This window comes from Sesamum indicum, linkage group LG7 (genome assembly GCF_026168435.1).
Source record: "Sesamum indicum cultivar Baizhima isolate 11 linkage group LG7, ASM2616843v1, whole genome shotgun sequence".
Classification (NCBI taxonomy): domain Eukaryota; kingdom Viridiplantae; phylum Streptophyta; class Magnoliopsida; order Lamiales; family Pedaliaceae; genus Sesamum; species Sesamum indicum.
The window spans coordinates 3,389,819-3,413,578 of record NC_142663.1 but is presented as its reverse complement, the minus strand read 5'-3'; the positions used below and the strand labels follow the sequence as shown (position 1 = coordinate 3,413,578).

At 35.5% G+C, this 23,760-nt stretch overlaps 1 protein-coding gene across 1 annotated transcript; it reads right to left on the bottom strand.

The window, feature by feature from the left end:
• Positions 1 to 14,938: 14,938 nt before the first annotated feature.
• Positions 14,939 to 22,495, bottom strand: LOC105162204 (gamma-secretase subunit APH1-like protein). The gene is given in 7 exon segments (XM_088882887.1): positions 14,939 to 15,184; positions 15,186 to 15,307; positions 16,032 to 16,159; positions 18,377 to 18,502; positions 20,433 to 20,518; positions 21,922 to 22,077; positions 22,185 to 22,495. Coding segments are annotated over 7 exon segments (759 nt in total). The 5' UTR covers positions 22,298 to 22,495; the 3' UTR covers positions 14,939 to 15,156.
• Positions 22,496 to 23,760: the final 1,265 nt, after the last annotated feature.

Here is a 23,760-nt window from a genome sequence, read left to right as displayed (position 1 = left end):
GAAATAACTCTATGTCCATTTCAACGCCACATGCATTCAATGTGCAATATGAATAAAACAAAATAAAATCAGCCCCCATGAGCTATTTACACTAAAATTTGATAAATCATGTTGAGATAATTTGGCGTACGGTGGTAAATAACGAAATATATCCTTACTAAAAATAATACATGGTCTTCTCAAAATCGGCCTAAGAAATGCATCCTCTCAAAAAAAAAAAAAAAGCAAATTACATTTATATAGGGCCTACTACATTGTTTTAAAATAATTACGTTCATGTCCTACTACATCAATCTAAAAAATTGGAGATACAACATTGATTACCGCCATGTCACAAATTCTCCAAAAAATAATAAAATACTCACATAATGCATGAGCATACCAAATGTTAATATCCATATATTCACATCACAAAAATTATATTGCACATATTCTCAAAGATTATTGCAATAAACACATAATGTTATGCAATTTATCGATGCATGTATAAATATAATGAGAGCCTCATTAAAATAAATTGGAACAAGAATATTAGAAATGAAATGGACATATTGACATAATTGCAATCACAAATATTGCAAAAAATAATTATATAGCATGCTTTAATATAATAAGAGCATTCATTAGCATATTTGTGTCACAAATGCTAGCAAAAATTGCAATCACAGAAAGTATATTGTAATTAAAAAATGATCACATTGACATAAATTGCAATTACAAATTATTGCAATAAAAAATAAACTAAATGGCATAAAGTGCAACAAATAATTATATGGGCGTGAATTACAATTACAAATATTGCAACTAATAAAGGCACATTTTCTAAGTCGTGCTTTAATTTTCTCCAATATAAAAGAAAAAGAGAAAATAAAACATTAACACTTAGAAAAATAAAATAAAATAATTTTCAAACACTCGGAAAGTTGCCCTATCAAATAAAATTTTTCAATTTTTTCTTCGGGAGGGAAAACGAATTTTTCAAGAGAGAAAGGAAAAAATAACTGCCAAACACAGCCTTAGCGAAGCCAACCATGGCTTGCGGCTTGGCTCCACTCATGGCTCGACTGGGCGCCAGCCTAGCGCCATGCAAGCATTGATTGTGTGCCCATTGGCACCTGGTCAATGTGCAATCATCGCACCTGTTGACGCGAGCCAGTTGATGCATGATCAACGCTAACTCAGCCTCCTCTCTTTGGCGTCAGCTACCATTTTCCAGCGAAATCGCCAGCTAAATTCTAAGGATAATGTATTTTCCAGCGAAAATTTCAAAAAAATTTCAACTATTCACAAACTATTTCGAACCCTTTTTTCATGCTCTACAAGATAGCCAAAAATATTTTGACAAAAACAGCAAATTCAGATCCATTTTTCTAGTAAAAAAAATAGATTTAAAACTAGGGTTTGATTTTACTCACAAATCACTCATTCGATTTTCACCTAATTTAACCACATGATCTACATATTAAGATCTTCATATGGTGAAAAATTCAACAAAATATTCCATGTTTTCATAATTAAAACAAATTTCGAAAAGAAGAAAAATCTAGCATAAAAAATTTTGTAATCAATCAGGCAATTCTAAGGAGAATAAGCCATAATGGCTCTGAACAACTGTTGGAAAATAATAATAGATAATTTATATAATTATCTCATAAATAAATCTCGCATATAATTAAATAATTCTTTGCACACAGACATAAAATCACATAAGCACATATTGTTGACCGAATTAACCTTAACAGTGAAAGCATGTCGATCCACATACTTGGATCTGCTCCGTCTACAAGCTCATACTTTTGATTGAATCATGAACGCATTGTCTTTCTCGTTGATTTTAGATCAACTCACGAACATCTTCAATATCTTCCCACGTTGAATCTTACTCCAGATATTGTGGAAACCATGAACACACATTGCTCGCTTCAGTGAACTACTACTAGAGTAATTCACTCACTTACACCTCTCAAATCCAAAGAGTCTACAGTGATGCTCCAAGGAAGAACGCAGAGAGAAGAAATAGAAAGAGAATATTGTGATCAACTAATTTGTATCACATTTTGTGTTTCTGTGTTTTACTTTTATCACAACCATATATCCTATTTATAGGTGTACTCAATCATATCCCTTAGAGGAGCTCATATCCCAATATATAATTGGAATATTATAAACTCTACCTTAGATAGGATTTATCCAAAATGAATTCCTATCCGAGGGTTAATTTTTTTTAATTAATAAAAAATAAATAAATTATATTAATATAATTTATTTAAATATATTAATATTAATATTACGAGTCGCGATTTCAAATCTTGATTCGAATAAAAAAGAATTTTTTAAAAAAAATTAACCAAGTCGCGTATTCACTTGGTTGAATTGCAATTGCAATTCACATTGTGAATTGCCAATATGGCGGAATTCACAAATTATATTATTTTTTTATATATTAATTATATTAATTAATTTTAAAAATATAATAAAGTATATATAAATGTAATAGTATATATTTTTCTATACGATTCTAAAAAAATACAATGAACTATACTGATAAGTTTGTGATAGTGTTGGAACCCTTTGAGTGAAACCCAAGGCCAGATTCAAAATTTAGGAAAAAATGCAAGTAATTCTTGTGATACTATAAATGTATAAATTATTATCTTATATAAAAAATTAGCAATTTACTTTCATTTATTTTTTAAATATAAAATAAATTACTTTATTTATTATTATATTTATTTATTATTATATTTAAAAAATAAATTATTTTATTTTAAAAAATACAAAAAGATAAATTGCTATTTTAAATATAATAAAGTAATTTATTTTATATTTAAAAAATAATTTATTTTCAATATAAAATAAATTACTTCGGGAAAAGATAAATTTCATAAAATGGAATGAATATGAAGTACAACAGCGTTCAATCGATAGCTTATCCCTCAACAGGCCAAGGGATACGCCACAATCTATAAAGTGCTCTAGTGCTAACAGTGCTCGGTAAAGTAATACTAAGAATACGTAGCCTGACGTTCTCTATAATGATAGTGACTAAAATAGTCATATTTCTCTCAATGTGCTCAAACCAACTCTAGTTGCGTTCTCTCCAGATGTGGTAGACACATGCTCCAAGTAGTGTGCGGTAGGCCACGTTGATGATGTGCTTTCCCCTCCATCTCCTACTAGCCCATTCAATGTCGGTATGCCAATCTCTATTCGGCCAAGGGAAGCGAACTATATGCCGAACGACATTTAAACATCGGCGACTATACTGGCAGCAAAAGAATAAATGTGTATGTATCTCCATCTCGCCTTCATTACATAAGACACATCCTCCATGATGTGAGAGCCAATATTTGTCTGTTGTGGGAAGCTTTTCTAAGATAGCAAGACAAAGAATAAACATATATCGTGGAATTTTGAGTGGTCCCGATAGTAGTGAAGACCAACCTACTTTCGGACCAGGAGGATCAAACAGGCAATATAATGCTTGGGTCGTGGGCGCTCCCCCCAGAATCTCCAAAGAATCCGGTCTTTACCACCATGAATAACTAGTAGCATGTGTAAGATTTCCAAACATTCCAAATCCGTGATCAAAGGTCATTGCCACTGTCCTTCGTGGATAACCGACTACAGCATGATGTGATCGTGTAATCCCGTGGCGCTCGGTTCCCACGGGAACCTCTCAATGAGGGTTCCAAGGTGGTGCCAAGGGTCCCTCCACAAATAAAAGTCGTGCCCATCACCTATGTGATATTCGACCATCGTTATCAACCACGACCGAAGTCGTATGAGCTTCCTCCAACCCCATGAGCCTCTATTATCTTGGATAGTCCAGATAGAGATGCCTCGTAATCGTCCTTGGTAGAGCCAATGCACCCAAATAGACGTTCGATCACAACGGATGACATCACACAGTTTCTTGCACATGAGTGCTCAGTTAAGGGTGCCTATATCCCTCAATCCTTTACATACCTTCGTCCATGCCACCTTAGCATAACCATTGTTTCCCGTTCCCTTTCATAAGAATTGTCGCAATTGTTTCTCGATCTCCTTGATAACTCGTTTAGGGAGGATGAAAGCCGAAGCCCAGTATACGCTAAGGGAAGTGAGTACAGATTTGATGATTTGCACTCGTCCCGCATATGAAAGAGACATCCCCTCCCATCCAGCAATACGTTTTTCAATCTTTTGCAATAGAGGTAGACAATTAGATATAGTAAATCTCGAAGAAATAAGGGGGAGACCTAAATACCTCATAGGAAGTTGCACTTCTTGGAACCCAAGCATCGCCAACAGTTCCTCTTTCATATCTTGCGCTGATCGGCAAAGAATAAGGTGACTCTTCTGAACATTCAGTCGGAGCTCCAACCAATCTCCAAACCTATCCAAGCCTTCTTTGAAAACACGTACAGATTCATCTTCAGCTCGGCAGAATAAAATAACATCATCAGCAAACCCTATCTGGAAGATATTCGATGTGTCACACTTCTAATGAAACTGAAAGCGCCCATCCTGCTCGATCAGTTGTAGGAAGACCAAATGCATCACCTCCATCACTAGAACGAAAAGTTAAGGTGAAAGAGGATCACCCTGTCGAAGCCCACGCGCCCCCACAAAAAACCTGTGAGGTTTCCCGTTGAGACCCACTGAGAAAGAAGAAGTGGTAGTACATTCTTCAATCCACCTTATGAACAACACCGGAAAGCCGTATAGTTGGAGCGCAGCAAGAAGGAAGTCCCACTCCACAGTGTCATATGCCTTACGAATATCAATTTTCAGTGCACAATGCGAAGGCAATCGTCTCTGATTATAGCCAGTAAATAACTCTTATGCCAACATGATGTTATCACCAATACTCCGGCCAGGAATAAAGGCCGCTTGGCCTGGACTGATCATCTTATCCAATACCTCACTCAAACCGTTGACAAGGAGTTTAGCAATAACCTTGTAAAGAACATTACAGCAGGATATTGGCCGAAAAATCAGCAACAGTAATAGGGGTATGTACCTTGGGAATAAGAGCCAGAATAGTACTATTAACTTGCTTCAACAGTCTCCCTGTAGAAAAGAAGTCCAGGGCAACCCTAGTGATTTTCGTTCCCACCACAGGCCACGCCGCCTTAAAGAAACCTGACGAATACCCGTCTGGCCCTGGGGCTTTGTCACCTACAATCCATGGAATATCCACACAATGGGGCACCATCGATTCCAACGCCCCCCATAACTCCCTCCTATCAGCTAGTTCATTAGCACCATAAATAACATTAATAAGTATAATTTCATGAGAAGGTCGAATTATAACGCATACATGCATAAATTGAGATCCCACATCAAGTACTTCCACATCAATAAAATTATCATCCCATGCTATCCATATATGATTTTTCACCGTGGAATAATCAACAAACCATTTCCACTGGGATAACAAGAAGGATTGAATACGGGAAACATTATTAAATTGAACACGAGTTTCAATCAGACCAATAAATTGTAACCTGAACTCCGCAACTAGATCTTTGACAGCTAGCTAGTGGTCTATCTTGTTCAGGCCACATACATTCATATGCCCACGTTCTCATGAGTTAAGCAACACGGGGTTGCTTTCTTTAGGACCCCCAGGCAATTCATCATCTTCATCAATCAAATGTAAGGCATTAAATGTATTATATATAATGATAGCCTTACCCTTATCCACACGGCATGGGACCACCCCTGTATTCGAACGAGCAAGCTCCTCCTTTTGGTCTTCCACAATCGTCGCGGAGTAACCTTCGGTACATAGACAGAAACTGGAGGTTTGCCCGGCTTAGCTACTTTATTCACCGTACAGTCCTTCACACTATGGCCCAACGTCATGCAACTAGTACATTTAGGCAGTACCCACTCATACTCCACATCCACTTTGCAAGGATATTCCCCACAATCATCATCCGGGGTCATGATAGTAATATGGTTTGGTAATTTGGAGCTAATATCAAGCATTACACATACACGAGCGAAGTCCAGTCTCGTGCATGCTCTTGTAATAGCATCTGGGTAGAGAGGTTTACCCACCCCACTGGCAACCGTACTAAGCTCTTCCTCAGTCCATAGCTCCACTGATAGATGACGTAATCGAATCCATATAGGGACTTGCGTATGCTTGAGTTTCCTCAACACCATTCCTGGCTCTTATTTCTGAAGAACAATAGGTTGCCCCTGGAATAGCCACGAACCACCCTCAATAACTTCTTTCATATCAATAACAGTTTTAAATTGAAAGAAGAAAAACCCATTTGCTGTCGCCGTGACCTCCCGCAACGCCGGCCATACGAATTTGGCGTAGTCCTTTAGATGATAAAAATAAGGGCGCTTTCCAAGAAAGTACCCACAGCCGTAGATCTCCATCGACGAGATCCAGTTCTAATAGCTTCCAACGTCGGACGCACGATAACTTCATCATTTTGAACAGTTGGAGCAACGTATGAAAGAGTTCTACGATACGAATTATTAAACACAATCGCTATCTTATCATCCACAAACGGATCCGAACAAACATGCAAAGGTACCTTGCCAATAAACAGCCCGGTGGAATCGGACGTAACCTTAGGCGCCATGTTTGACTTGGTCACCACGTCATGAATTATTTCCATGTCATCCTCGCTAGTCAGCATCCGTTGCTCCATGTGGACCGCCAAGTCATCAAGACCATTCGGCCTATGATGCATCAAATCATCCTCCAACGTATGTGCCACCTCACCCTCCACTAGGATATCATCATGTGCCATGTCAACCCGTGCAGCATCCCTGGTCATCTCAATAGCCAAACGTTGCTGCTCAGATTCAGAAGGTGCACTGCTACACGCCACCATACTAACGTCATCGTCAGAAAACCCTGAACACGGACCCGGCAACTTGAGAAGACTGTCGGAGACATGTTCACCTCCATTCTTAATGCTTTCTAGAGCAGCCGCCCGCTTTTCAAATGGAACGTGAACGTGAATCTCCCCCATATGTTTCCCAATCAGTGATATGGGAGTAGGGCATCGCTATGCAGTGCAGACATTACCCAGCGCCCTCACCTCCAGTTTCGAACAAGCCCGGCCAAATTTCATCTCCCATCAAATTTTCAGCTCCTTTAGCACATTCATGGATGCACCATCACCATCAAGAACTCTATAAGTCAACTTCAAAAATTCATCAAGATTAAAATCCGTCGTAGACAAGGTTTCTGACCGACCTCCATGATCAACGCCACCCATACCAGGTCTCCCCGTGTCCGGCAATGAAAAACCAGCATCTTTCGCCCTAGGAATACGACCACCATCCCCACAAAGTTGAGCCACGGCCGAGGGAGAAACAGTCGCCTTCAACTTCCCAGCTTTCGTCGCACCATCCCCACTAAACCCCTAACACCAGCGACACTAAGGGAGAAACTCGTGTAATCGACAAGCAATCATCTTGCTCCATAGCATCGTCGTCACCATCTCCCACGACTAGGGGTGGGCAATCGGGTCGGGTTCATCGGGTCCCGACCCGACCCGATCGGGTTCGGGTCAACGCGGGTTGTTCGGGTTTTTATGGCGGATTCGGATAAATTGAAACCCATCTATTTTTAGTCGGATCGGGTTCGGATTTTAAAACCCAACCTGATTACCCAATCAGGTACCCGACGTCAAAAGGGGGGAAATTTTATAGGGTTCCACTTCCCGTCTCCATCTCTCTCTCAGACTTTCCTGCTTCTCTGTTTTATTTCTTCCCTCTCTCTCACTGCTTTGTCGCCGTCGCCGTCACCGTCGCACGAGACTCTCAGCCTGCCAGCCACCACTCGCCGCCTGTTTTGTTGTCGTCGGCCCGTCACACACGGTAAATTATTTATTTCGATTCAACTTTCATTGTTGCAACTGTGCCTTTGCTGTAACATAGAGGACTATCTAGCATGATTTTGTCTTTCAATACATGTAGTTTGAGGCATATCTTGTTTGGTACACGCTTAATTTCTTATAATTGCTTTGCGGTATATCTTGTTTGGTAAAGGATATTCTATTTTTTTTCTTTTTAAGAAAAGGAAATCCTTTTATGATTGCAAGAATGATAATCATGCTGATCCCCTGGATTCTTACATTGTGACGTCTGTAGAATTTTCACGTAATTGAGAGACTAATTGGTAATTATTAAAATTTTAAATTTAATTAGTAAATAAATTATAGATTGAATTTGGGATAAAATAAAACTTGAACGGATTAAATTGAAGTTCATTATAATATTTGGAGGCAAATTATATTAATTAGAAAATTAGAAAGGACGTAATGGGTATTTTGAAAAAAGTTTGATTAAATATATAAATAATAATATTATATATATAAATAATATATTGTAGAATTGAGGGGAGAGAGAGAGTGTAGAATGAATGAGCTGGTGGGCCTCTCTCTTGTCCATATTAATATGCACACATACACATAATACAAACTCACACACACACACATTCACACAGACACAGCAGCGCACACACACATTCACACAGACACAGCAGCGCACACACACATTCATACACACATAGCAACGCACACACACGTTTCGGAAAACAGAGGTATGGATATTGAATTTTAATTTTTATTAATTTATATAATTATATTATTTAATTACTCCATTTATTAAATGTTGATTATATTAAGCGATATACTATTTAATCGGAGTATTTAATGATTTTGGCTATTTAAATTAGTGTCGTATTAAATATCACAATTGCTATAAAAATAATATAGTTGGGTAATTAAAATATTAGATTTGTTAGATTTAATTATTACTATAGCTAATTTACACAATTTCATCAGAATGATTAACCAAATATGTAATTCTATGTATTATTATTTAATTAAATTATATAGCAACGGTAAATTGACAGAAAATTCATAGAAATACTTTGGAAGTTATATTTTGGAAATATTATGTTATTAGTGAGGGAAAGGAGGTTTCAGTGGTAATATAATTTACGAATGTTATTAAAAATGATAGTTATAAATACATAAGGGGTTTGATTAAGTGAATTCTTATGAATTATTTGGTAAATTAAATATATTGATTATACGTATTATAATTTATTATAGGACGTGACGACAAGGTAGAGGGTTTGAGCAGTCCCTCGTAAAATAGAAGCATTTTGGGATATAAGGTAAGTATAGCTAATTGAATTTATATATATATATATATATATATATATGTGTGTGTAGTATTGTATATATTATATATGTTGATTTCTTGGATGCGAGCGTGGATTTGGCTTTATATTATTATGCGTGGCTTTCGTATATTGATTGTTTATATAATTAGTTGTGGATTATTTGTTAGATTATCATAATATTGATAAAATTGTTACTATGTAATATGTGATGGTAATGTTGAGATATGCGGGATATGATTATGTGATAATCATATAATTGATTGTTGATGAAATCAAATTGGGAATTGTTGTTGAGGAAGTGATTATTATAAAGAAAAGAATGATGATCGTGAGTTGAAATAAAAGATGATGCTTACCTAGTTGGGAACACAGTCAATAGTTTATGAAAATGGGATTGATGATGATATGATTGATATTGAGATATGAAAAATATATGATTTAAGCTAGGTACCATGGCGCGTAGGGTACCGGGATATTCCGGGGCAGCAGGGAATATCCTGTGTTGTTAGCTACACACTGGGGTGGTGTGGGGGTACCATGTTTGTTGTGATGTCCTGTGCTATATTGCTACACAGCTGGAGTAAAAGAGTGTGTGGATATCACACAACGGCTATCCTGTGTTGTATATGATATAATGATGGCCGGCGAAACCATTGACTGATGTACTGCAGCTAGAGTAAGTGGGGCCCTTAACGAATAAGTGATAACGAATGAGTATTATGTCGTGGATTGATTTATAGATGTGAGTATGTATTACTGCTTATATCTGATGTTGCTGTATGATAAATGACTATTGTCGGTGTGACTGCATGTACGTGAATCTTTGTCTGTGTATATATATATAAATTGATCAGCTATACTTATTGAGTAGGCAGCTCATTCCTTGCCACGTACTTTTCAGGAGATAGGTCACACTGATTAGTCACATTGGACTTTGAGCGGTGCCGTCGTCTTTATTAGGTGGGTCAGCCGTGACTTCTGAAGCCAAAGTTTTTGATTGTTGGGTTGTAAATATTCTGGCCTTTTGTCGGGATTTGTGTTTAAAGTTGTGGTATGATTTTTCTTGAGGTTATGTACATGAGAACATGTAGTGAGGGTAAATATTACTTTTGGTGGTATATATTATCTTTTGTGATATATAATATTATATTGATAAATTAGAATTTATTTTACTGGTTGAAATAGAATTACTTATAAAATAAGTTCTGATTAAAGTAAGGATGAAATAGTGATAATTAGATGTAGCGGGTAGGGGGTGCTACATACATATAGCTGATAGCGTGGAACTTTTTTGAACTTTCTTTTGAGCTGAGTTGAACGAAAGAGGTTACATTACATATAGCAGGTCCTAGATGAACATGGGTAAAGTTCCTTGACTTGAGGTGTATCTGCATCACTAGATATATACACTTACTGGCACACACTACAATTTTCATCTTATTTAACAAAGGAATTTTGCCTCCGATGCATTAAGAACTGCAGTTTCCAGCTAACTTAGGTAGAATTAGCTTCTTCCCTGATTATGTCAAGCTTGCAGGTTCTGATAATTAATCCTTACCCTCATTCTGGTTACTGATCTACTTCACTATTACTCAGGAAACATTGTAAATTACTTTTTTATTTTGTCACTTAATATCACAAAATTTTCTTTTATTATCTTCTAAAATGCTCAAGTTACCATTCTATGGTCTATAACTCTATATTGTGCTTGAATTGTTAGGGTTAATATACTAGTAAGAATCTGTTTGAATATTCACTTATTACATTACAAGTTCTTAATTGCACATGTTATAACCTCGTCGAATAGTAATTTAAGATCTGGAGTTCATAAATACAATGGGATAGTTCATTAGTTCTATATGTTTTTCTTGCTAGTATTCCTATTATCCTGTGCTTTTCATGTTCATCTTGCATTTATGTTAAATACGATCCTCATGCCATTTTCTGTTTCTTTCCTTTTCCCTTTCTTCTTTTGTTTATTCTCATGAATTGTTAGGGTTAATATACTTTTCGTCCATTGATTACGGGATCTTATGTATCTTACATGTGGATGTTTTAATCTTGCAGATGTCAAATTCGCAATCTCAATCTTCACCTACTGTAGACTTATCAGATTCTCAAGATCAAGGCATAAATATGAACATGGTTCATAATCAGGTCAGTGGTGATCATGTTGATTTTGATGTTGATAAGGGTATGGATATGTCAGAGGATGAGGACGATATTCCACTTGATTCTAAGAAAAGAAAAAAGAGGGTAGCGACTTCTAGATCACCTTGGTGGGACCATTTTCATAAATTTTACTGTGAAAAAGATAAAGAAGGCTACATGCAAATATTGTACTAGGGAAATCAAAGCCGATCCAAAAGTACATGGAACTAGGCCTCTAAAGAACCACTTTGAATCTTGCAAGAATAAACCTCATTATGTTTCCATCAATGAGACGAGATTGTCTTTTCAATCAATTCGTTTAGGCAAAAAAGAGGCCCCTCTTGTCAATTGGAGATTTGATCAAGAGAAAATTAGAGAGGCTTTGTCTTATATGTTGGTTGTAGATGAACTCCTATTTAAAACGGTTGAGAATTCTGGATTTAGACATTTCATGTCGGTGGCTTGTCCAATGTTTGCTATTCCATCAAGAAGGACAATAACAAAAGATATTTTCCATATGTATGTCAATGAAAGAGCAAAATTGAAGTCATTTATTAAAAATCATGCTCAAATGGTTTGCATTACAACAGACACTTGGACATCTATTCAGAAAGTCAATTACATGTGTCTCACTGCTCATTTTATTGATGATGATTGGAATTTACATAGAGAATTTTGAATTTTTGTCCAATTATCGGACACAAAAGTGAAGAAGTTAGTAGAGGTGTTGAGAAATATTTGCTTGAATGGGGTATTGATAGGATTTTTACGATTACTGTTGATAATGCATCTTCTAATGATGGAGCTATGGTTTATTTGAAAAAGAAACTTGAAAACTGGGGTCAAAATATTTTAGGTGGAAAATATGTGCACATTAAGGTGTATAGCACATATAATCAACCTTGTGGTTCAGAATGGTTTGAAAGGAAAGGATGAGCATGAGGCAATATCTCGTATTAGAGGGGCAGTTAGGTACATGAGAAACTCTCCGGCTAGGTACAAAAAATTTCAAGAATGTGCTGAATTTATGGAAACAAAAAAGTTATTGTCTCTTAATATACCTACCAGATGGAACTCCACCTACTTGATGTTAGAAGCTGCGATATGTCTTAAAAGGGAATTTGATGCTTATGAAGATATAGATCTTGCTTATAGGACTGATCTTTCAAAGAAACCATTTGATGGGGTTCCTATTGAATCTGACTGGGATAGGGCAAAGATGTTATTGAAGTTTTTGAAGCATTTTTACAATCTCACATTGTGCATTTCCGGTTCTTCATATGTCACATCTAATATTGTGTTTTATGAAATATGTGATGTTGATTTGCTTCTTCGAAGATGGTTGAATAGTGATGATGTTGAATTAAGTGATATGGCAAGAAAAATAAAAGAAAAATTTGACAAGTATTGGGGATCAATTGAAAAGATGAATATGGTTTTGTATTATGGTGTGATACTTGATCCACGTCACAAATTGGGATTTGTAGAATTTTTCTTTGATAAATTATATGGTGGTATTGGACAAAGTGATGTAATGAAAGAGAGAGTACGAGATGGTCTTCATGAGTTGTTCAATGATTACAAGTAAGATATAGACACGCTCTTCAGGGAACTTTAGAAAGCCCGGGTTCATCGTCTAGTCGTGTTTCTTCATCTTCTTCCTCATCAAAGGAAATGTTTATGCATGATGAAGAGAACGAGACTCGCAGGTTTTCTTTACAACAATAGTACATGATGTACATGACAGGGGGAAAAGATCACGTGAAATCAGAGTTAGAGAAGTATCTCAGTGAGGATGTCGAAGAGTATAGGGAAAAGTTTGATATATTAAAATGGTGGAAAGTGAACACTCAGAGGTTTTCGATTCTCTCAAAGATGGCTCGAGATATATTGGCAGTTCATGTCTCGACTGTTGCTTCAGAGGCCGCATTTAGCACTGGTGGACGTGTTCTTGATGCATTTAGGAGCTCACTATCTCCTAAAATTGTTCAAGCTATTATTTGTGCTTAAGATTGGATCCGTAAGGATTCCAAGCCAATAAGCATAGAAAAAGATTTAAGTGAAATTGAAATGTTTGAGCAAGGTACTTTTTATTTTTTCTTTTGCTTTGTTTTATATTAAATTCTATATACTTTTATTTATATTAATCTCAATTTTTTTTTTTTTGTTTTCTTGTAGAGCTGACAAAATTGGGAGTCGATTCAACCATAATTGATATTTGATTGGACTACTTTGGAGTTTGGACTATTTTAGATCTAGTACTTCACATGTAATTGTAAATTGATGATTAGAAATTTAGAATGTAATGGCTTGATGGATTATTTTGTTCATGTTGTTTGCTAATGATGTTTGCAAAAATTGAATGTCTCTTGTGATTATTTGCCATTGTAATTTATTTTATGAATAAAATTTCATTGCTTTATAATAATTAAAAAAAAAAAAGGCTAGAGTACAACTACCCGAACCCGACTGTCGGGTACCCGACTAACCGGGTACCCACCCTACTCGGGTTCGAGGTCGGGTAGTGTACCAACCCGAACCCGAGGAACCCGACCCGACGCCCACCCCTACCCACGACGTCAACAGCCTCCAAGCCCGGCACTACTCCAGCATCAAATAGCGGATTCGTGAATCTGGAGTTGCCTTCCTCATCGCCAAGTTGCAGCGTATTTTGATTGAGTCGTCGGCATCAATGAACGAAGTCCACCAAATCAGTCGATATACTTTCCAAACGATTGTCCCCTTCCCCAACATCGGCCTACGTAGCAGCCCCATCATCTCCATTGCCGAAAGTTATGTGTGTTTTCGCATGTGTGCCATTGTGTGAGAGAGAAAATTTTAAGGTCCATAGACTCACGCTTCCTAACGATTTAAGCTGCTCTCACACTTGCATATGGGAGTTTGATAATTACTTCATGAATTGTTGTATTCTAAAATATAAATGAAAGGAAATTGCTAATTTTTTTATAAGTAATAATTTATACATTTATAGTATCACAAGAATTACTTGTATTTTTTTTAAAATTTTTAATTTGGCCTCGAATTTCAATCTAAGGGTTCCAACACTGTCTCAAACTTAACAGTATGATTTATTTTATTTTTTTTAACAATGTACAGAAAAATACACTATTACATTTGTATGCTTCATTGTATTTTCAAAATTAATATAATTTTAAAAAATAATTAAATATAATTAATATATAAAAAAATAAATAAAATAATATAATTTTAAATTGGGCCAAATTGGCCCAATTCACAGAAGTGAATTGCAATTGTAATTCAACCAAATCACGATTTCAAACCGCGACTTGATTAATTTTTTTATTGTCAAATCGCGACTCGTAATATTAATATTAAAATATTAAAATAAATTATATTAATATAATTTATTTATTTTTTATTAATAAAAAAATAATTAACCCCATCCCAACTTATATTTGAGAGACTCAAATTCTATTTCAAATAAAATGTATATTGGGTCACGTGTCCACTAAACCAACCCAATATTCTAACAATTTGCCTCTCTAACAACATTCTGAAGGGCATCTTTAGTACCGAGTAAATTAAACCATTAAATAAAAAAGTTAAAAACGAAAAAGAACTTAAAAGCCTTGACAAGAGATGCCGCACTGCACGGAATGATATCTGCTGCATATAACCCAAAAAAAAATGCAACAAAAATGACATTAATGCAGGCAATATCACGAGGCAAATGAGATGTAACTCAGCCTGAACACGTGTTTCTCCTTTACTCCATACAACAATCATGTGAGTATGCAACACCTCAACATTAAAAGTATACCCTTTTCTTAAAGAAAGTAGCTGTGCGAATGAGAAAAATTTACATTTCAAGAGCCATCAGTATATGTTTCCTTGCCTTCTGTTTTCAGTCAGTCTCCTCCACACCAACTTCCCGCAATGTAACAAAGTCAAAATAGCCATGCCATAGAGTAGAGGAATGCCAATGATGCAGCCCCCAGATCCAAGATTTATGAGCGTCTGAGGAGCCAAAGGTTAATTAAGGACAATAACTAATATGGTTTTTATTCCAGCATAAGCCAGTTATGAAAAACTTCCGGGAAGTTCTCTTTCAAAAGTAGTGCAAAATGCTTTTGAAGACTCATCCCTCATACACTAATTCAGAAGAAATTAAACAAGCCTGTCCTTACGAAATCCAAATATTTGAGAAATCTGTACAAACATTAAAACTATAATAATTTTGTCACAACACACTTCCCAAATATTCCAATCATAATTTTGTTACAATGTAATAGAGTAGAATTCAATTCCATCCAAAAACAGAAACTCATTCTACTGGAAAGGTTTCAAGAGAACAATAGGAGACCATACAAATCATCAGTTATTTCCATGGGTCACAAGAATTCTTCTCCAATGATCAGGACTCTTAATATGGTTTCCTGAGAAGGGGACTTGGTGACACTTAAAATTATTGCAGAAATGGCAGTATGACGACTTCTGACTTTCAAGTTTACTAACAAAGAAAATTTCAATTTGTAGTAAAAGCAGTGTTTTAGCACAAATTTCAAGGCCATCCCCCACCCTCATAGACAGTGAATATCTCATAAGACTAATTGTTAACCAAATCTGTAGTGATTTACTAAGTGCACACATTGGCGAGGCAAAAAGAAAAACTACAAGTTCTACATAGATTAATTATATAGGTCATGAAGTAATTGTTACAAGGGACAAGAACACCACTTACAAGCATTCCTGCAGCAAGATGAATAACAGGAGCAAAATATTGGTCTGTTCTGTTTCCTTCTGAGTAACCACTGAATGCAATAACCATGGAGAAAGTGTGGATTGTTACAAACGCAAGGGCTATCATAGCTGCAAAAGAAAGGGGGGTGGGCGGAAGAAAGAGGAATTTCAGTTTCAAATCGACAGAATTGCAACAAAAGAAAACTTCCGCATGTCAAATTTTCTTCATTATAACATGATCCAAAATAAATCTCAAAACTTATATGATAAATTACAATAGTAATAGCAATTTTAGTAATACTGGATCAATTAATAAACATTAACAAATTGACTTTACAGAAAAGGACTTATTAAAGTGAAAATTAAAGTACCATATACTTCGTCCCATTCCTCTAGAAGTAAATTTGCAGTATCAATATACTTCTATTAGCAAAAGTATTTACTTGAAGAGTGTCAAATGCAACAACAAAGGGTAAAATAGCCTCTTGTGATCTTCAAGGTTTAGTGTAGGCTAAGCCTTTACTTATATTTGAACTCTTCACAATTGGGCATAGATTATTCAAATAGTTAAAAAAAATGAGCATATTAACATTTTATTACCAAACAGGGTTTGCTTATTTTATTCGCAATAGATCAATATTCCATTTTATACTATAACTTTAGTAAAGAGAAGGGGTAACTACACTCCCCTCCTATGAAGTTTGGTGTAATTACACGTAAACCCCCTGTAGTTTGAAAAATGTCATCTAGTACCACTAAAGTTTGCTTCCGTCTAACAAATACGTTCATCTTTTGGTTAAAAATCACCGAATGCTGATATGAACAGAAAGACCTGATAAAAATCCATATTTACCCCCATTGACTTATTACTAATTTATTACGTGTCAATAAATCTTTCTATAACCAAATTACCTTTATACATCTTGACACGTTAATGCTAGGTATATCTTCACCCTAATAAAGTTAATTTAGCCAAAAAAAAAATTTCTTTGAGCTGCAATAAGTCAACCGAGGGTAAATGTCCATTTTTATTTAGTTTTTTTTGTTCATATCAACAAATACAGTGAATTTTGACTAACGAAAGGATCATGTGGAACCAAACCTCAGGGTACTAGATATAATTTTCCAAACCACAAGAGATCTACGTGTAATTACACATAACCTCAGGGAGGAGTGTAATTATCCCTAACAAGAATTGTAAATTCAAATTATTGGTGTACATAACTTTCCAACATTTTCATTGTACAGTCTTTCGGATTATCTAATTAATCCGAGAAAAATTTTGCGTAATACAAGTATTTTATGATTATATGATAACATATCAACTTCACATTAACATTGATCTACCTTTGTCTTCTGTATATATATAGCTAAAACAAAAGTGTATTTCATGATATGAACAGGTACTAGCCTGGAGATATACAGAGACATACAGAGCCCAGTAATGTCGAATAAGTTCAATCTTATGCCTCCAATTGCTTCATCAATTTGAATGAATCAAACAGCATATCAAATAAAGTGATATATGCGTGTGCTTAAAGCACAATTAATTGAATTGAGACCTCTTCCTATTACATATGTATCTTATTTGCTTTTTCTACAACGCGCCCCCCCCCCCCCAAAAAAAAAAAAGAACAAAAAAAGGTAAATAGAAAAAGAGAAGCCAAAACCATTCTAACATCCCAGCAACATTAGATGTAAGAGGCAATGTAATGTAATCTCCTCCCTTCCACAGTTAATTCTATGTCCTCCATGTATAAACTCAAAGGATGAGACTCCCCAGATGATTTTTAACTTCCATAAAACAAAAGAAAAAAAGAAAAGAGAAATAACTAATGAATTCATTTTACCCGATTCCCATAAGTTAGTTTCTATTTAAGATAAATTAATTAATTAATTAACTAAGGACTCATCATCGTACAGGGAAATATGTGTTCACAATTAAGGTCTGATGGGAAGTTCTGGACAGACCATTTAGTATAATGACAAGCGTAAAATTATCAACGCGTATATAAGACAAGCAGAAAGAGAATAGATGAATATATGCTGATTAACTCCCACTTTTTATAGTTGTGAAAAGTTGCAACTTGTTGAAAAATAGATTTGTTGATTTTAACCTGGGCAGATTAAATAATACTAGGAAAGTAATAACTTCACAACGATAATGTCTCTCAAGAACAAGTTGTTAATCCTAGATTTGTTAACAAACATGAGATACTACAAAAGTTCATGTTTTAATCGGACAGGCTATGGTAAGATGTTGGTTATATATAGATTTTTCTAATCAGCAGCATTAGGTCGTGTATCATTTAAATTACAAGACAATCAAAGCAGCCACCCACTTACCAGAGACAAGAAAAAATGGTATTCGTGAGCATTTTTCTACATAATATGTTGCTGACCCAAACGCAGGAGTCAAAAGGCTTATGCAGAAAAAGACAGCATGAGCCACCCCATGACCCATTCCACCAGCTGCAAACCAAAGTACAATAGCATAAAAAGATCAAGTCGAAAGATAGCAAAAGGGACAGGAAACTGATGAACGCAATAATCATATTTGTCTGATAATTATGGGCGGTACAGATTCAGTTCTTTAAAACACCTGCATCATGCACATAGAGATAGGATTTGAATTTTTCTAGATAATCAGAAAGGTCATCTTCCTCTACTTCAGAAGAACAAGATTCGTAATTATTTATCCAGCCGAAAGCCCCTTTCGATTCCCATGGGAAATATATAATGCCAAAAAATTCTAGAACATAGATCTTGGGTTCTTTTTGAAAGTAGAATGTCAAGAATCAACATTAATAGTAGTAAGCAAAATCCCCGTTACAGTTCTGCCCATCTTCCATCATTCTTTATAGTTCGGTGGGTATGAAAACAACCGCTTGCTATAGAAATTCAAACCAATGTCATCAACTAAATGGGCCAGATGAAAGAGTCATATTAATTGCTTTAGCAGAAAAGATAGTATGCTGGATAGCAAAGAGTGCTTCATTGTCTGTCAACGAACCAATTCAAGTAAGCCAGAACTCCCAGGCACTCTTATCACATTTCTAGACATTCTACTACTCGCAAAGCAGAATAAATAATGTTGCATGTCCAGTGACAGCTTTCTAAAAGTGACCACTCTTACTATAGGACACTTACAAGTGACAAGCAATTCTTGTTTGTCCAGAAGCAATGTCCTGACACATTATGACATAAAGTTAAATGTAATCAAGCCTCTCCGCTTCCCACATTACAGATTAACTCAGTAGCTGATTTTACTTCTCCATAAATCCTCATTATTCAGACTGAACAATATTTTCTTTTAGAGATTTCATTCTGAAAATAAAATCACTCATTTAAACGTTCTATGACTACTTGGAGGTTCGAAGCATCGAATTTATGTATGAAAGCCATATTAGGTGATGCTTCGAAAAATTACATCTCCGGAAAAGTTATGTTATCCCAATTCAGACATTTGGAAGGAACTTTTCCCTCGTGGTTAATATATTGACGAAAGTAGTAAGAACTCCAGTCAACTTGTTATTATCAGATATTCAACACCAGAAGTACATTTGCAAAAAGACAACTTTATGAAAGATCAAAGTGGTTCTTTACTTTCCGGAATCATGCAACACCCATTACTTCCTTTGGTGACACTCACTATCAGAAAACCTAGGATCCTAATCCGACCATCTCATTCTCTCCCAGATTTCGACGTAATTCCTTACCATGCAGCCGAAACAAGCTATTCTTGCATCATACAGCTAAGCTAAACAAGCCTTGCATCCTCTAGTCAATTTTAATGGTGATTTTTCATCTTAAGCAACTTTTGTTAAAGTAATACTCTTGCATCAAGATTATAAGTTGATCTTCTCTTGCATTATTTGCGTCCATCCTTTTCCTGTTCATTTTTAACCTACTCACTACTAAGTCTATATCCCTGAGATCAGCATGGATAATAAATGGCAAAGAGCTGATCATGTTTCCAATATCAGTGTGGATACTAGATGTCAACGAGTTGAGCTCATGTAATTAGTAGCAGAGACCCAAGAACATGAAGGGCAATGAGGACAACTAGATAAAGACCCAATAAGAAGTCCTTTATTTCATAATCAAGACTAGAATGTGACACATTATTCTTGGATGTAGAATATGCATTACTAATAAGTATGATGATATATTGTAAAATTTACAGCAGGTCCAACAACAAAAAGGACACCTTCATTTTGGAGGTACAACCCAGGCACATCTTTCGAAAATGGAAATTAGAACAACCATACAGAGTTTAATTCATGAAAGGACTCCTTCACATGAATATGAGTTATGATGCGTGTGGGGGGTGGGGTTGGGGGGAGAGGGCATGCTACAGCACCCAGGCACTAAATTTTGAATTTATACCAACTAAACTTACCAAGAGCAATTTGCATTTTGTCGGTAATTACAAGTCGAGGTTTGGAGACTCTACCGGCAAAAGCATCGAGTAATTCTTCCATCCTCCTAATAAGCGTTCATAAAACAATAGTAAAAAATTAAAGCATTTCACATCCCTATGATTGTATACTTAATAAAACTAAGTTAGGAAATAACACACAAGCTACAGAAAACAACAGCAAAGTCAAGCATGGGGGACGGAAGCTAAGCCATATTTTGTGCATATTCTGAGGGAGGAACTCATACAGCTGGGAAAAGCCTATCCAAGTTGTTTGTTTCACCGACATTATTGTTCAAAGAAACCATTACCACAGATCAGTTTTAATCATGCCACAACATCAGAATCGTATAGAAGTCAGATCCAATCAAAGTTAGAGGTCGCATTAGGCATGCGAAGAAATTTGACAAGTTCACTCAGCAATTCTGGATAAAGTATGCTGTCAGTTGTTAAAACTGAATTTTTTAGCCCTTTTCAGATATTTGAAAAATGAATTTTTCATCTCTGCTCCCGAAGCAGGAAACTGTGATATGGAAGAAAAATCACAGCTGCAAATATGTTGTAATTTTTTCTGGGGTGCACTCTAAATTTAACTTCTGTCTTTTTAAGGTTTATCTGTAGAAACCATATTCAAATGGCAAAGTGCAAAAACAAAAGGCTTAGTGGGTCTGCCAATTTGAGTGGATACATAAGAAGAAGAAAAATGTTTAGCATGCAACCAAAAAAGTCACAGGACTTACCTGGGTGTGGGGGGGGTTGAGGTGTCCTTCACACCCATCTATTTAACAGATCTTATTTGTTTAATTGATAAAACTCATCTAAGCACATTTTGTCTTAGTTATCCAACCTTTGATTATCCATCCATCCAAAATACAAAAAAAGGAATTTATTAGCTCCGAAATTTTTGGGTTTACTGATCATTTATCATGTTCTCTCGAACTTATTGATGTTCTTACTTCATAAAAAACTAAATTCACGAGCATAATATAATGCGATAATTGTCTATTCTTAACCATATAAAGATATCTCTCAGAGTCCTGAGGTTTCTTTTTCAACTCACAAAAGCAATTGTGCTACCATTTTGCTCAGCAACAATACAAACATTTCCCATTCTGTCTTCAAACGCCTCATATAAGACTTAGAATATGTAAATGTATTTCTGATTCCGCCAAATAAATACAACCCCAATGAGGTCGCATACTTATTAATCAATTAAAAATTCAACCAAATCTATAATATAAAGTTGTAGTTTTAGATGAAAAGAAACAATAATATGCCTCCATCACTTATCAATATCTTTCATCTCATTCTCCGCCAGTGAATTACTCAAAAGAAATAAAAAAACTTCGTCAAGAACCAAAAAATGCCATCAAAATAGAATCACAATCATAACTCATTAAACATATCTCCCCATAAGATTAAAACAACACCCAGAAAAAACAAATATTAACAGGAAGTGAAACAAACATACTTGTAGAGTCTCCACAATAAAAGCCGGAGGGCCTCTTGAGAGGCAACAGAAGTGAGAATGAGAAGCGCATAGGGCCACCACGCCGCCGTCTTGAAAGGGATAAACCCTCTCCAGACTGCCGATAATGCGATGAGACTCATCAACCATACCAACGTACTACATTCAACAACATATCAAGATGTAATTCTACGTAAGTAACAACAGAATTACATACACATGGAAGTTTAATGAATTTTTTCCAGAAATGGGTCAAAAAAAGCAACCTGGAAAGAAGGATGAGGACAAGAAAGGGTTTATGGGAAATAACAGCAATGAATAGTGAGAGAGATGAGCCGAGTGCTAACAGCACGTAGCCGATCCCCGCCGCCACAGTCATCTTCCGCCGTCTGAAATGAACTTCAATCTGAATCTGAATTCACAAGTTTATGGCTTCCTTCGAGCAACTCCTTCCAGTCGGGAATGAATCACCTTCCTTCCATAATTTGACATTTTGACATTCTGGTTTTTTTTAATCCTGTCCTCTCTTGGCTTAAGACAAAGAAAAGGGGAATTTGCTCCAATGCAATTATTCAATACATATTTTGAAAATAAAAATCTCTATGATTAAAAGCACATCAACTGATTAGCATGTGTTAAAAGTGGATGATAAATTTGATAATATAATTTTTTAAAAGGGAAATCAATTCAAGGAGAACTTGATACTTTAAAATTTTACTTCTTAAATGCTTCAGTTTGAATTGACATGACTTGAGCTCGAATTGAATTTTAAATTGAGCTTTTGTTATCTCGCTCGATTTATTGGCCCCATCTTTGTCCTAAAGAGAATCGTGTCCCCTAAGTGTTCCACCTTGAAAGACGATATGGTTAATAAAATAAGCCTTATCAGACCTAATCCATGACGCATTCAGTTAAGCGACTGCATTGCAACGTCCATATATTTTTATACATAATTAAAAGACTAATTGGTAATTATTAAGAAAAATTAAATTTAATTATTTATAAATTATATTTTGAAATTAAAATATAATAAAACTTGAATAGAGTAAAATTGAAATTTATTATAATATTTGTGAGCAAATTATATTAATTAAAAAAATTAAGTAGGACGTAATAAAAATTTTAAAAAAAATATGTATAATAGGGTGGAACTGGCTTGGGAGCCACCTCCACTGCCTCACCTCTTCAATATATAAATATGAAAACATAGACACACACAAAAACACAAACTCATACTTATACATTTATACACACATTAACGCGAAACGAAAATGGGTGCGGAAACTTTGAATTTTAATTTATATAATTATATTATTTGATTAGTGAAAGATCGCGTGGTACGACTCGAGAACGCATTAGCGAAAGCGGTAAACGAAAATATATAATAAATTAAAATTAAAGCGTATGAATCCAAGGAGTGTATCCTCAAAATAAACATACACAGGGCTGAGGCAAATAAGCATAAACGAAAAAATAAGAAAAAAATAGAAATACGATACCTTCATTTTTCTAGCGTTCGGGGGAAAGGTTGTTCACTTGAGGCTCTAAAGCAGAAACCCTCTAATTTGTCCACAGCATACCGGAAGCGGAATCTTAATGCTCTCTTTGCTAGAAGAGAGCAAGAGAAAAGATTGCTCCAAGAGAAAGAGAGAGGGGGGCGGCCGAGAGGGAGTAGAAAGGAGGAGAGTTTTTTTTGTTGTTGTTATATATCGTGAAATAATATTATTTTTCTTGATAAAATTATAAACAATATAATATATATACCTTGTATAGATGTACGCGAATGTGCCTAGATACATTCATTCATCTATATGGTATGTCTTTTTAATTTCAAATCAAGAA